Below are 15722 nucleotides of genomic sequence, written 5' to 3'. Positions count from 1 at the left end.
AAAAAAATCTTCCCTACCAACTGTCAGAAGAAGATCATGTGAATAATCCAGGTGAGGCTCCCACAGGTAGACTATGACGTGTAAGGTATCATTTTAAAGAGAATTTGGCACAGCAAAATAGAATCAATGAATGCAGGCAACAACCTTCTCCACTAAAAACTCGGTATGGGAGCACAAATCTGAGCTCAGTGGTGCATAAATATTCTGCACTTAGGTGATCTTTAGTTTAATGAAGACAACTCTCAGGAAAACCATACCTTACAGACTTAAATGCCATCATCTAGAGAATTTAGCAACAAACAAACTAACAGTTCCCATTTTCCATATTTCCATTTGACTTCAGTGGACAAAATCAATGAGACTTTGGGGAAACATTTCCCACTGTTAATAATTTTCTGTACCTTTGGCGTGTCCCATGATTGATTTTTCTCTGCCTTTATTAATCCATGACAGACGACTTCGGGAAAATGAAGGTTCAAAAGAGAATCCTATTTAGTGGGGGGGAAGCACCAGTAATTTTTATTTCCCTACAAAGGCCAAGTCAGCTTCTTTCAATTCCATTAGTTTGATGTCTTCCAGGGAGTATGTCATGATTCCAAGGAAGAAAACCAAGAACTCTGTGCAAGGACACAGTTTTCACATCAGACTCCTTGCTGCTAGCCCTATTGCTCTGTCCAAGATGGAACTGGCCCAGAAATTCATGAAAGGGAATAAACAGCCTGTTCTAAGTACCCCTCTGAAGCTATTCAAAAATCAAACAAAATCAGAGCTAATGTTTCTAAGCTATTATCGCAGCTATACTAACTTTAAAAAGGGAGGTTTCCAATTGAAAAAGAAGGAAAATAAACAGAGGGGGAAAATATTGAACAAATTGGGTCCTGGGAAGCAAAAGAATCAATCTCTACTTACATGTGCTGCAGGTTGCTGTTTTTCAGAAAAGCTTTATGAGCTACAAATTTTAATCCAGAGTCCACAATTGTCCTGTGAAAACACATCATTTCATGCATATTAGAACTAACCAGTGAATGCCTGCCTGGCCAGAGTAGAGAAGAAGAAAAATCTCTGGGATAACGTGCACTGGTCCCGAGTACTCACAGATTTCTCAGTCCCACGTAAGCTTCAACGTCATCTTCATTGATGATTTCTAACCTTTTCTGATTTGCGATGAAACTGCAACAAAGCAGACAGTGAATTGCAGTGACTCAGGATACAGGGAGGACCAAGAAGAACTCCCACCCACCTCACACAGGTGTCCAAGGTGCTCCCTCCACACTCATCTGAGCCTTGCCATTTTAAAAAATATGGCAAGGAGAGCAAAACTGAGCATGACTGAGAAGAAACCATGACTGACCAGGTTTCGCGATCAGTAACCCATTCACTGGGTTTCATTTCTCCTCATGTGTTACTACTCTTTCACCCAATAATTTCACTTTTCCTTTCCTTTCAGGATATCACCAATGTACATAGGTGAAAATACCATGGAAATGTATCCACTCCTCTCAAAGGTGTTTCCACTCTTACAGTGAGAACCACAGAGATGCTCCTGTAATCATTGCACAAGAGAAGTCAGATATTTCCTCACATTTCAAAAGAGACGGTCACTCCCTCCTCTACCTCCTAAAAATACTAAAGTGCATTCCCCCTTCCCTTTCCTCCTTTCTCTCTCTTTTCCTGGCCCAGCATTTCCTCCTTATGCCTTTGTCAGTAACAATATCGATCTTTCCTTTGATGAACCATATTTTACAAACCCCATATGGCCTTAGTGCATTCTCCATGGGAGCCCTCCTCCCCTCCCCCACCCCGTAAGCCCTCTAATATAGAGGTGAACAGAGAGAAAACTCCATCCTTCTGGCCACATTGGTGGACTTAGTGATGTGCACATGACCTCAATTACACCAAGAGGAATCTTCTCTGGGATTCAATAAATGAATGCTGGGAGAGACAGTCTCTGTCTTTCTCTGGGATCATAGCTGAAGGACAGCACAGGCCTGGGGCTTCCATGGGGAAATTTTCTGCTAAAGGAAATAGACTGTCCAAGAATAAAGTCAGTCCACAGAAAGAGCTAAAGAGACAGAACTCTAAAAATACCACTTGAGCCTTTAGATACAACTGTCACTAAGGCTAGATGTCACTAACCTAAGTTGATCTTAATTTCTGTCATTTGCTATCAATAAAGTCCCTAGTGATACAAGCAAATAGCTATTAAAACCACTATCATGGAATTTCCTATGCTCTACCTTGTACTATAGTTAAGTACTTATCTATTCAGTTTTCTTAGATAACAATGTCTTTGAGATAGATCTGTTTATAACTCTTACTATGCATCACAGCACCTAGCTCAGTACCCAGTACAAGGTAGGTACTCAAAGGATGGACATATGGATAGATGGACAGATGGAGAAACAGATGAACCACACTTGGAGTTACAAAGGCACTAAAAGAAATTATGCCAGGATGAATTCTCCCTTTTCTTTTTGGAAAAAAGTTAAGATATATAACATATTCCAATTAAGACACTGAAAACAAATATGTAGCCCTGCTGCTAACAACGTGAGTTAAAATGAAAAAACTATTAAATGATGGAGAGGAACATACAGCATCTATATGTCCCCCACTGTGTGAAAGAAAACAAAGACAAGATGTATAGTAAGGGTTTGGGCACCTCTTTTTAGAAAATAAATTTTAAAAATAAAAATAAGTAGATTCTCTGAGAAGACAAAATTAAACCAAAGAGAAATAATTTTAAAAGCATCCACACAAACATTATCCCTGTTACATAAAAAAACAGCCTCCAAGATAGAAGGGCGACTTCTCAAAAAATCTTTGCTGTCCCTGATACCCAGGCCTGGCACACTTAATAGATGTGCAGGAAGCCTTCATTCCCTTCTCTCTTCCCACCACACACAGAAGAAGGAAACATTTTAAGACTTGAAAGGAATGCTCAATTTTTAACATCAAATGTTTCAGAGTTATCATACTTTAAATACATTTTTGCAAGATTTTTCAGCAACATTTTCAACAGAGACCACAGTGACCTCAGGCTTCTAAATGATCTCACAATAAGAACTGCATTCCAAAGAGTCCTGAGTGTTAATACTTTTTCTCATGCAACTGACAGAAAAAAGGACTGATAATGTGGGCAAGTTTTCCTTTGGAGTCACAATCCAGACTTCCAGACAAGCCTGTCCACTCCTTCCAGCTGTGTGAGCGTGGGGTCTGTCACTGCTCTGAAGTCACAGAGAGTTCTTCCTCACTCTCTGCCTGGATCATCCTTGTATCCTCCATGCTCACAAGAAGAACCCAGAACTCAGTGGGGATTCCATTGTGATCTGCACAAAGCACTCATCTTTAACTTTTTGTTACTTATGGCCTTTGTTTTCATTTTTCATCAGACATTTAATTCATACACTCCCCAGTTTTATTCAATAGACTACAATGAACCAGCAAATAAAAATGGAAGGCATGGAGGAGAGAAAGGCAAGGGTAGAGATGCCAATAGATTGCACAAAGCAATGTGGGCTACAAAAAAATGGAAAAAGATAATTTAATTTAAAAATAAAAATAAAAAATAAAGAGATATCAACAGAGCCAGGAATTCAGTTTAGAAGTGAATATACTTGTTAGGGAAAAAACGCACACACATAAGCTTAATTCCATGCTTTCTAGTCACCAGCGCCCAAGAAAGAAGGAGATGAGGATAAATTTGGTCAATGGTAAGCTCACAGTATTCATGAGATGAAAATGAGCCAATTAAGCAAAGCACCATTATTCTGAAATCTAAGAGCAGACAGGAGATTTTGTTGAAAACCATCAAAAGCACCATGAAAAGAAGTGATGAAAAACAGTCACTAGAGAATACTCTTCTACTGTGGGGGCAAGAATGCCCTGGAAAAACAAATAAATTTTTCTTCTTGTCAAGATGGAAAGACCAACAGAAGAGCTGAATTAGAAGTTCAGCAAGGGCTCCTCCAGTAGTAGATCCCAAGAATTCCCCTCAGAAGCTACTACGTGTAGTTATGTCCACGATATAGATGCTCGCTACAAATTGCTCAGGAAATCTATCCCCTAAGAAACTCTCCTTAGCCACCACTAAACGAAGAATCAAATCAGGGGGTTAAAAACTAAGCCGGTAAGGTGAATAGAGCAGGGAATTCACAGAGGGGAAATTTCAGTGATCAAGAAACATGAAAATTTGTTCATCTCCTAAGAAATGTGAAATGCAAATTGAAATAACAATGACATAGTATTCCTCTCTCACTAGATTGACAAAATGTTTAAAATCTGACAATGTAAAACATTTCCATGTATGTGAGGACATTTCTCTGACATTTTTGGAGGAAGTGTAAATTGTTATAACAACTTTAAAAAGCACTTGGCCTGTATCTTGGAAAATTATAAAGGAGCACCCTTTGTGACCCAGCAATTCCATTCCAGGTATTCACCCAAGAGAAATTCTCATACACAGATTCAAGAATAGTCATTGGAATATGATCAGTAGAATATTACAATATTTGTTGTCATAGAGTCAAAAGCTGGAACAACCCGTGTCCATCCATAAAGAAATAGAAATTGTTTAAAATAAGGTGTGTTAAATATAAATGTGTATATTAGATTAAATCAGATCTACCTATTTGAGCAGGACACTGCCATACTAAATGAGAAAGAAGATAAGCAAAATTGTATACTGATATGCACATGTAATACAAAACAATCTATGTGAACTTTTAAAAATACACAAAAAATAATACCACATAGTATTCACAGTCAAGTATATATGCAAAGTATAGAAAGATGATTCCAAGGAAGTTTGCCTTGGGAAAGGAGAATGGGTCTGGGGTTAAACACACACACACACACACACACACACACACACACACACACACACTTAAACTCTTTATACCATTTACGTTATTAAACTGCTAAACTATTTTATTATATGAAAAATGACTTGCAACAAAAAGATAAAAATATGAAACTATAATTCCTGAGAGTAATTATATAAAGTTATATTATTATACTTTTTTGACTTTTTAAAATTTATGATGAAAAGAAAAAGAGAGCAAGAAAGGATGGGAGGGAGAGAGGGAAAGAGAGACAGAGACTGCAACAACCATACAAAGGAAATAACTGTAGGAAAGCCAGAGCCCAGGGCTTCTCAGAGACTCAGTGGACAAACACACCTGAGCTCAAGTTCTTGGTTCCCTGGACCACCCAAACAGCAAACAGCTAACAGCTTTCTTTCCCTGCCCCACAGCCTCTGGGCAGAAACAGAAGACCAAGGTGCATGCTGCGCTGCCCTCTCCTGGTGACTTCCACCTGCCTCCAGGAGGATCTCCATAACCCTGGGCCTCTTCTGCTCTCAGCCTCAGGGTGACTGATCTCAAAGGCACAGGGTTAGGAGGGTTAGGAAGGAGAGAGGAAGAGCCAGGTCAGGGCCACCAACAGGCAAGCTGCAGGCTCTCCCCCAGAAAACCACTCTCCACTGCCCCTGTTAAAGTGCAGTGACACTGTGGGCTCTTCACTGAGTTAAGCTCTGCTTAATAAAACACGTCTCCAAAAAGGGTGCCATTCCCCCAAGGGAGCAGTGGGAAGGTCCAGAATTGTGGCACACACCCCAACCAGAAGCTTTCTCTCCACGTCAACCTCAATCTCCTCCAACCTAGGCCCATTGCTCTAGAAAGCTTAGGCCCAGGGGCTTCCAGGCACAGCCCCTCCACCCCCAGAGCCCATGTCCCCGCACATGCCTTACAGGAATCTCTCATGAGGTCGATGGAGCTTTGGGCTTCTCAGAAAATTGAGCTTCCCTCCACCCCCAGACAGACATCGCCTTCATGCTCTGTTAGACAAGTCAGTGGCCCTTAAATAGTGACCAAGAGACGTGGTGGATTCAGATTTTTGTTGTTGTTGGTAAATTTGGTACTCCTTAGGAACTTCTCTCACTTCCTCAGCCTTCCAGGGTCCCTGGCCCTCACACTTTATTAGTAATCTACCAGGAATCACTGATGGCCTTCAACCATCCTGTTCTGCCCAGAATGTGCCTTCCTCCCTTATCAAGTCCATATCCAGGACTCTTGCTAGGATCTCATATCATAAGGGCTGTTTTTGCTGTTGTTTTTTGCACATTTACTACATATCAAGGCCATTAACTACTGCCCTAAAGATTGGATCTCATATGCTTCGGTCTTCTCAACGTACACATCTAAATCTATCCCAGGGCTCTCCAAGACTGCTTGAGTGATTGGTAGGCAACACCAAAAATGCTTTTTTCCAATCAGAATATTTGTATTCCATCAGTTGGCAAGCATTTTTAGCATTCATTGCACTTGTAAGTTTGCAATTAAGAATAGAGCAATGAGAGGTACTCTTTGTATTCTCAATTTTATTCTTCTATTAATCTATCTGACTCCATAACTGAATTGCTAGCTCCTCAAATGTAAGGTTCTCACTCATCTCACTGATCTCTGTTTCCTAACACAGAGCTGATGTTCAAGGAATGGCTGCTGACTTAGGGCACTCAAAAAGGTGCACTGAGCCTCCACCTGGCATTTATTACCATCATAGGACATAGCTTCACTTCTCATGCAGAAAACAAGAAAACAAAGGAAAGACAATAACAGAGCGGGGTGGAAAGCTGATTTTGAAACCAAAATTTGCCCAATCTAAAAGCTAATTCAGATTACCAGAATACAACATATTCAGACCAACTACTTATTTACTTATTTTTAAATGATTAAAAACCAGTTGGCCACAGTGGCTCACATCTGTCATCCTAGCACTTTGACAGACTGAGATAGGAGAATTGCTTGAGCCCGGGAGTTCGAGATCAGCCTTGGCAACATAGTAAGACCCTGTCCACACAAAATTTAAAAATTAACTGGGCATGGTGGAAGGTGCCTGTGGTCCCAGCTGCTTGTGGGACTGAGGTGGGAGGATCACTTGAGCCCATGAGGTCAAGGCTACAGTGAGCCATGGCAGCGCCACTGTACTCCAGCCTGCATGACAGAGCAAGATCTTGTATAAAATAATAATAATAATAATTTCCCTCAGCAGGTAAGCATTTGTTTGCCTCAGAACCCCTATGTGTCAGGAATGTAAGACTAGAAATGGCTTCCAAGACTCTTCAGATCCAGTGATTCTGGATCTTGAAGGAGATGATGCTCTAAGGGGAGACAGTGGACATTTTCCTGAGGGTAAAGAATTTCCTCTTCTTTGGCTTACCGAAAAGCTTATAGCTGGCTTTTTGGAAAATAAGAGAAAAGAGGTAATTTTAAAGAAAATTCACAGAAACATTTTTGAATTACAGGTTCCTGAAAAGGGTCCTCATCACATTTTAAAAGATTTTACATTTGCGTTAACAAGTTATCAAATAATTCCTCTAGGTAATCTCTTCAAGTAACAAGGAGTAGTATCTAGTACATCTTTTCTGTATGTATATTAGCTTAACAGTGGTATTACTCAAAAGAAATATTCCACTTTAGACTCTATTACCTGAACTGTACTTTGGCAACACATCAAAATGAAATGGAAGCAGCTGTGAATATTTCAGGTGGTGACTCTTCACAATGGACTTGCTTCCTGCTACCTCAACCTCCCTTCCTATAGATAGATCAATATATAGATACATAGATAGATAGATTTTTATCAAATCAAATCTATCTATCATCTCTAGATAGATAGATGATAGGGAGATGATTGTTTGATAGGTTAGATTTGATGAAAGAAGATAGAACTCAAGTGTCCAGGCTTACAGTCGTGGCATTTCAACTCTGATAGAATTATTTCTGCTCTAAGGTTTCTTTCTTTCTTTTTTTTTTTTTTTACTTTTTTTTTATTGCATTTTAGGTTTTGGGGTACATGTGATGAACATGCAAGATTGTTGCATAGGTACACACATGGCAGTGTGCTTTGCTGCCTTCCGTCCCCTCACCTGTATCTGTCATTTCTCCCCATGCTCTCTTCCCACCTCCCCACCCCCCTGTCCCTCCCCCATTTCCCCCCAACGGACCCCAGTGTGTAGTGCTCCCCTCCCTGTGTCCATGTGTTCTCATTGTTCAACACCCGCCTATGAGCGAGAATATACGGTGTTTGATTTTCTGCTCTTGTGTCAGTTTGCTGAGAATGATGGTTTCCAGGTTCATCCATGTCCCTATAAAGGACGTGAACTCATCGTTTTTGATGGCTGCATAATATTCCATGGTGTATATGTACCACATTTTCCCTATCCAGTCTATCATCGTTGGGCATTTGGGTTGGTTCCAGGTCTTTGCTATTGTAAACAGTGCTGCAATGAACATTCGTGTGCACGTGTCCTGGTAGTAGAATGATTTATAATCCTTTGGATATATACCCAGTAATGGGATTGCTGGGTCAAATGGGATTTCTATTTTTAGGTCCTTGAGGAATCGCCACACTGTCTTCCACAATGGTTGAATTAATTTACATTCCCACCAACAGTGTAAAAGTGTTCCTATTTCTCCACATCCTCTCCAGCATCTGTTGTTTCCCGATTTTTTAATGATCGCCATTCTAACTGGTGTGAGATGGTATCTCAATGTGGTTTTGATTTGCATTTCTCTGATGACCAGTGATGATGAGCATTTTTTCATATGTTTGTTGGCCTCCTGTATGTCTTCTTTTGTAAAGTATCTGTTCATATCCTTCGCCCATTTTTGAATGGGCTTGTTTGTTTTTTTCTTGTAGATCTGCTTTAGTTCTTTGTAAATTCTGGATATCAGCCCCTTGTCAGATGGGTAGACTGCAAAAATTTTTTCCCATTCTGTTGGTTGCCGATTCACTCTACTGACTGTTTCTTTTGCCGTGCAGAAGCTGTGGAGTTTGATTAGGTCCCATTTGTCTATTTTGGCTTTTGTTGCCATTGCTTTTGGCGTTTTGGTCATGAAGTCCTTGCCTACACCTATGTCCTGAATGGTTTTGCCTAGATTTTCTTCTAAGGTTTTTATGGTATTAGGTCTGATGTTTAAGTCTTTAATCCATCTGGAGTTAATTTTGGTGTAAGGTGTCAGGAAGGGGTCCAGTTTCTGCTTTCTGCACATGGCTAGCCAGTTTTCCCAACACCATTTATTAAACAGGGAGTCCTTTCCCCATTGCTTGTTTTTGTCAGGTTTGTCGAAGATCAGATGGTTGTGGGTATGTTGTATTTCCTCTGAGGCCTCTGTTCTGTTCCATTGGTCTATATCTCTGTTTTGGTACCAGTACCATGCTGTTTTGATTACTGTAGCCTTGTAGTATAGTTTGAAGTCCGGTAGTGTGATGCCTCCTGCTTTGTTCTTTTTGCTTAGAATTGACTTGGCTATGCGGGTTCTCTTTTGGTTCCATATGAAGTTTAAGGTGTTTTTTTCCAGTTCTGTGAAGAAGGTCATTGGTAGCTTGATGGGAATAGCGTTGAATCTGTAAATTACTTTGGGCAGTATGGCCATTTTCACGATGTTGATTCTTCCTAACCATGAACATGGAATGTTTCTCCATCTGTTTGTATCCTCTCTTATTTCGTTGAGCAGTGGCTTGTAGTTCTCCTTGAAGAGGTCCTTTACGTTCCTTGTTAGTTGTATTCCTAGGTACTTTATTCTCTTTGTAGCAATTGTGAATGGCAGTTCGTTCTTGATTTGGCTCTCTTGAAGTCTATTACTGGTGTATAGGAATGCTTGTGATTTTTGCACGTTGATTTTGTATCCTGAGATACAAAAGTTGTTTATCAGTTTCAGGAGATTTTGGGCTGAGATGATGGGGTCTTCCAGATATACAATCATGTCATCTGCAAATAGAGACAATTTGATTTCCTCCTTTCCAATTTGGATACCCTTTATTTCTTTTTCTTGCCTGATTGCTCTGGCTAGAACTTCCAGTACTATATTGAATAGGAGTGGTGAGAGAGGGCATCCTTGTCTAGTGCCGGATTTCAAAGGGAATGCTCCAGTTTTTGCCCATTCAGTATGATATTGGCTGTTGGTTTGTCGTAAATAGCTTTTATTGTTTTGAGATACGTTCCGTCAATACCTAGTTTATTGAGGGTTTTTAGCATAAAGGGTTGTTGAATTTTGTCAAAAGCCTTCTCTGCATCAATCGAGATAATCATGTGGTTTTTGTCTTTGGTTCTGTTTATGTGGTGAATTACGTTTATGGACTTGCGTATGTTGAACCAGCCTTGCATCCCCGGAATGAATCCTACTTGATCATGGTGGATGAGCTTTTTGATATGCTGTTGCAATCGGTTTGCCAGTATTTTATTGAAGATTTTTGCATCTATGTTCATCATGGATATTGGCCTGAAATTTTCTTTTCTTGTTGAGTCTCTGCCGGGTTTTGGTATCAGGATGATGTTTGTCTCGTAAAATGATTTGGGAAGGATTCCCTCTTTTTGGATTGTCTGGAATAGTTTCAGAAGGAATGGTATCAGCTCCTCCTTGTATGTCTGGTAGAATTCAGCTGTGAACCCATCTGGACCTGGGCTTTTTTTGGGTGGTAGGCTCTTTATTGCTGCCTCGACTTCAGACCATGTTATTGGTCTATTCAGGGTTTCGGCTTCTTCCAGGTTTAGGCTTGGGAGGTTGCAGGTGTCCAGAAATTTATCCATTTCTTCCAGGTTTACTAGTTTATGTGCATAGAGTTGTTTGTAATAGTCTCTGATGATGGTTTGGATTTCTGTGGAATCTGTGGTGATATCACCTTTATCGTTTTTTATTGCATCAATTTGGTTATTCTCCCTTTTCTTTTTTATTAATCTGGCTAGTGGTCTGTCTATTTTGTTGATCTTTTCAAAAAACCAGCTCCTGGATTTATTGATTTTTTGAAGAGTTTTTTGTGTCTCTATTTCCTTCAGTTCTGCTCTGATCTTAGTTATTTCCTGTCTTCTGCTAGGTTTTGAGTTTTTTTGATCTTGCTCCTCTAGCTCTTTCAATTTTGATGATAGCGTGTCAATTTTAGATCTCTCCTTTCTTCTCATGTGGGCACTCATTGCTATATATTTTCCTCTAGAGACTGCTTTAAATGTGTCCCAGAGATTCTGGTATGTTGTGTCTTCGTTCTCATTGGTTTCGAAGAACATCTTTATTTCTGCCTTCATTTCATTATTTATGCAGTCAACATTCAAGAGCAAGTTGTTCAGTTTCCATGAAGCTGTGCGGTTCTGAGTTAGTTTCTGCATTCTGAGTTCTAACTCGATTGCACTGTGGTCTGAGAGACTGTTTGTTATTATTTCTGTTCTTTTGCATTTGCTGAGGAGTGATTTATTGCCAATTATGTGGTCAATTTTAGAGTAGGTATGATGTGGTGCTGAGAAGAATGTATATTCTGTGGATTTGGGGTGGAGAGTTCTGTAAATGTCTATTAGGTTTGCTTGTTCCAGGTCTGTATTCAGGTCCTGGATATCCTTGTTGATTTTCTGTCTGGTTGATCTGTCTAATATTGACAATGGGGTATTAAAGTCTCCCACTATTATTGTGTGGGAGTCTAAGTCTCTTTGTAAGTCATTAAGAACTTGCCTTATGTATCTGGGTGCTCCTGTATTGGGTGCGTATATATTTAGGATCGTTAGCTCTTCTTGTTGCAGTGATCCTTTTACCATTATGTAATGTCCTTCTTTGTCTCTTTTGATCTTTGTTGCTTTAAAGTCTATTTTATCAGAGATGAGAATTGCAACTCCTGCCTTTTTTTGCTCTCCATTTGCTTGGTAGATCTTCCTCCATCCCTTTATTTGGAGCCTTTGTGTATCCTTGCATGTAAGATGGGTTTCCTGGATACAGCACACTGATGGGTTTTGGCTTTTTATCCAATTTGCCAGTCTGTCTTTTGATTGGGGCATTTAGTCCATTTACATTTAGGGATAGTATTGTTATGTGTGATTTTGATGCTGTCATTTTGATGCTACCTGGCTGTTTTGTTGGTTAGTTGATGCAGATTCTTGATTGTGTTGATGCTTTTTTACCATTTGGTGTGTTTTTGGAGTGGCTGGTACTGGTTGTTCCTTTATATGTGTAGAGCCTCTTTCAGGAGTTCTTGTAGAGCAGGTTTGGTGGTGATGAAATCTCTGAGTGCTTGCTTGTTCACAAAGGATTTTATTTTTCCTTCATTTATGAAGCTTAGTTTGGCTGGATAGGAGATTCTGGGTTGAAAGTTCTTTTCTTTAAGGATGTTGAATATTGGCCCCCAGTCTCTTCTGGCTTGTAGGGTTTCTGCTGAGAGATCTGCTGTGAGTCTAATGGGCTTCCCTTTGTGGGTAACCTGACCTTTCTCTCTGGCTGCCCTTAGCATTTTCTCTTTCATTTCAACCCTGGTGAATCTGACGATTATGTGCCTTGGGGTTGCTCTTCTTGAGGAATATCTTTGTGGTGTTCTCTGTATTTCCTGGATTTGAATATTGGTCTGCCTTGCTAGGTTAGGGAAGTTTTCCTGGATAATATCCTGAAGAGTATTTTCCAGCTTGGATTCATTCTCTTCATCACATTCAGGTACACCTATCAGACGTAGATCAGGTACACCTATCAGACGTAGATTAGGTCTTTTCACATAGTCCCACATTTCTTGAAGATTTTGTTCATTCCTTTTTGCGCTTTTTTCTCTGTTCTTGCCTTCTCTTTTTATTTCATTGAGTTGATCTTCGACCTCTGATATCCTTTCTTCTGCTTGGTCAATTCGGCTGTTGAAGCTTGTGCATGCTTCACGAAGTTCTCGTGTTGTGTTTTTCAGCTCCATCAATTCACTTATACTCCTCTCTATGCTGTCCATTCTCGTCAGCAGTTCGTCCAATCTTTTTTCAAGGTTCCTATTTTCTTTGCGATGGGTTAGAACATGTTCTTTTAGCTCATTGTAGTTTCTTACTACCCACCTTCTGAAGTCTGATTCTGTCATTTCATCACCCTCCTTCTCCATCCGGTCTGGTTCCCTTGCTGGTGAGGAGTTGTGATCCCTTTTAGGAGGAGAGGTGTTCTGGTTTCGGGAGTTTTCATCCTTTTTGCGTTGGCTTCTTCCCATTTTTGTGGGTTTATCCACCTGTTGTCTGTCTCTGTCCCAGGGAGTTGGAGCTTTATGAGTTTCCGTTGCACTACTGCCTTTTTTGATTTTTCTTTCAGGTCGGACCCGCCCAGCTAGCAGCAGGCCTAGCCTCTGCCTGCCTGCAGGGGCTTTGCTGAGCTGCTGTGGGCTCTGCCCAGCTGCCCTGAGCTCTTCCCTGCAGTCCTTTTTATATGGGCGTAGTTAGAACTGTCTCGGCAATGGTGGCCCCGCCTCTGTTATGGTGGACTCTCTCTGTTGTGGCAGGTTGCCTCGGCAACGGCGGGTTGCCTCGGCAACGGCAGCCTGCCTCATAGCGGTGGAGAGTCTCAGTAATGGCGGAAGCCCCTCCCCCACGGAGCCGGACCGTCCCGGTTCAGCTGTGCTTGGTTTGAAGGGCTCAACCCAGAGGGTTTCCAATTACTGTTTTTGTTTTCGTTGTTGTTGGGAGTGGAGGGGTGGGGCCAACCGAGCCTGATCACCTGGCTCCCTGACTCAGAGTCTTGTCTTTTAAGTTGAACGACCCCGCGTTCCGGTCGCTTGTTGAAAAGGCGCCGGGATCTCCCGTGCTGCGACTCACGGAGTCGGCTCCAACTGCAGCGCCGGCTCCTGGCGGATTTTTTGCCTAGGAATCTCCTGGCCTGGCTCGCTATTTCAGATGAATGGGCTATTCTGCCATCTCAGGGCTCTGCTCGCCAGCTAAGAGGGCTCCCAGACCAGTGGCTTTTGTACGGAGAACCGCAGCAACCGGGAGTGGTCACAGCAGCCGCGCGGGCGGAATCAGCCCCACGGGGGCCAAAACAGCCACACCGGCTGGGACTGCGACGCTGGCGACCCCTCTGCCTGGGTATCTCCTGGTCTGTGGGCAATAAGAGTTCATCTGGAAATGCGGCGTCCACTCACCCTCTGCACTTTCACTGGGAGCTGAAGTCCTGAGCTGTTCTTAGGCGGCCATCTTCCCAGCATTCCCCTCTAAGGTTTCTTTCATAGGTAACAGAATAATCCTTTTCTTTAAAGCTAACAAACAAAAAACTTCTCTTGGTCCCTTCAACAGCTAGGCAGTTTCCATTTCTCAGCAAAAATGCTGAGAAAGAGTTTTGAAAGTCAGTCCATGAGCAGGTGCAGGTGATGTCCAAGATTGAACTCTCAGCTGTGGCTCTATTCTTGAGAGAGTATGGCCCCCAACTGTGAGGACATGAATGAAAAGAATGCTAAATGAGCAAGCCCAAAATCTAAATGTGAAGAGCCTACTATTGCATGCTGTTCAGCAGTGGCATTTTCAGTTTTCAGCTTCTTTTTGGCCACGATCTTTAAAGTAGCACCAGTAACTCCCTCTCTGCGGAGTGCTAACTGTTGTTAGGCAGAAGGCTACCCAGAGACTGTCTCCTAACAAAACAATGGCACCAGGAGAGTTCCATAACCGTTCCCATTTTTTGGAAGAGGAAACTGGGACATCGCCATGCCAGGTCACTTCCCCTAAGTCACAAAGTTGCCAAAACAGGATTTGAACTCAGATGTACCTGCCTCTGAAGCCTAGCCCATAGCCACTGTACCACACTCTAGGACTGGGGACTTGTAAATCCAGCACCTTCAATGATAAATAAGTTCTAGAGTTTCTGTGCAATGGACCTTTACAAATAATCATAGCCCAAACACAACAGTCAATGAAAAAGAACAAGGACACTTTTTAGGATGATGTCCTGTATTATGTCTACATAGAGCAACAATAGGAGATAATCAAGAAGTCTTCAGAGTCTTACACAATGCCACTTATTAGAACAACCCAAATATTCTGGGAATTTAATAATTTGAGTGCCTGGAAAATAATTGGTAGTGCAGGATGAGGGCTAAACATACTGTACTAGCTTCACCTCTTACTTGCTATATCACCTGAGGCAAGTCCCTATGCCTCAGTTTCCTTGTCTTCGAAACGCAGTAACAATAGTAACTGCCTCCTAGGGTTGTTGAGAAAACTAGAAAACCAGTATGCATCTGAGAATTTCAATTAACGCTAATCATTATTTAAAATGAACAGACCCAGTTCAAGGCCTGGCTTGGTTACTAACTAGCTGGTGAGCTTAATGTCACCCAGCCTCTAGTGCAGAAGGAAATTTGAATTGATGATATCTCAGTTCTCATCAGTACATAAATTATAAGAAAAAAACCTTCAAAGTATTATAAAGAAAAAAATTACACTCTATATTTCTCTCTGAGTGTTTATTTAACATTTTTCTTATCTGTTTCTACCAATATGGTGATTTCCACAGGGACCACCACAGTTTATGATGAGAAAATCATGAGAAAAAAAAAAACTTAAGATTTTCTTTCTGCATAAAACATAAAATATATAGGTCTCTGTAAGGAAACCATAAGTTTAATTCGACTTATTAGCGTAGCCTTGCATACAAGTTTAAGACTGGATCTCGGCCTACAAGTAGCATGATGAGTAAATCTTAGCAATTGATGTTCCACCAAAAGAGGTCACAGCCAAAAGCATGTGATCTGGAGCTGGTCAGCAAGGGCGCTTTATTTTTTAGAAAATTTTTATCAGTCACAAACATTTAAAATTGGAAATTTTCACATTTAAAAATTTTTGAATGTTCATATTGTCTTAAGAAAACAGAAGGTCCATGAAACTGAACCAGCATCTTTTCCTGGCACCCATCAGCTGTGCTGCTCCTGGTCGTTTGACCCCTTTTCCAACTGATCCCATCCTG

At 41.1% G+C, this 15722-nt stretch overlaps 1 protein-coding gene across 9 annotated transcripts in view; it reads right to left on the bottom strand.

Annotated features, from left to right (window-relative positions):
- The window catches only part of NTRK2 (neurotrophic receptor tyrosine kinase 2), a 352403-nt gene that overhangs the window by 312356 nt on the left and 24325 nt on the right, over window positions 1–15722 (bottom strand). For all 9 annotated transcript variants that reach the window (XM_003941128.4, XM_003941127.4, XM_074395485.1 and 6 more), the window contains 2 exons: window positions 1096–1170; window positions 910–981 (listed from right to left, as the gene is read on the bottom strand). In XM_003941128.4, the coding sequence (XP_003941177.1) occupies window positions 910–981; window positions 1096–1170 (147 nt within the window). The remainder of the gene's footprint in view (window positions 1–909; window positions 982–1095; window positions 1171–15722) is intronic.

This window comes from Saimiri boliviensis, chromosome 2, assembly GCF_048565385.1.
Source record: "Saimiri boliviensis isolate mSaiBol1 chromosome 2, mSaiBol1.pri, whole genome shotgun sequence".
Classification (NCBI taxonomy): Eukaryota; Metazoa; Chordata; class Mammalia; order Primates; family Cebidae; genus Saimiri; species Saimiri boliviensis.
This window is presented reverse-complemented; position numbering and strand designations above follow the sequence as displayed.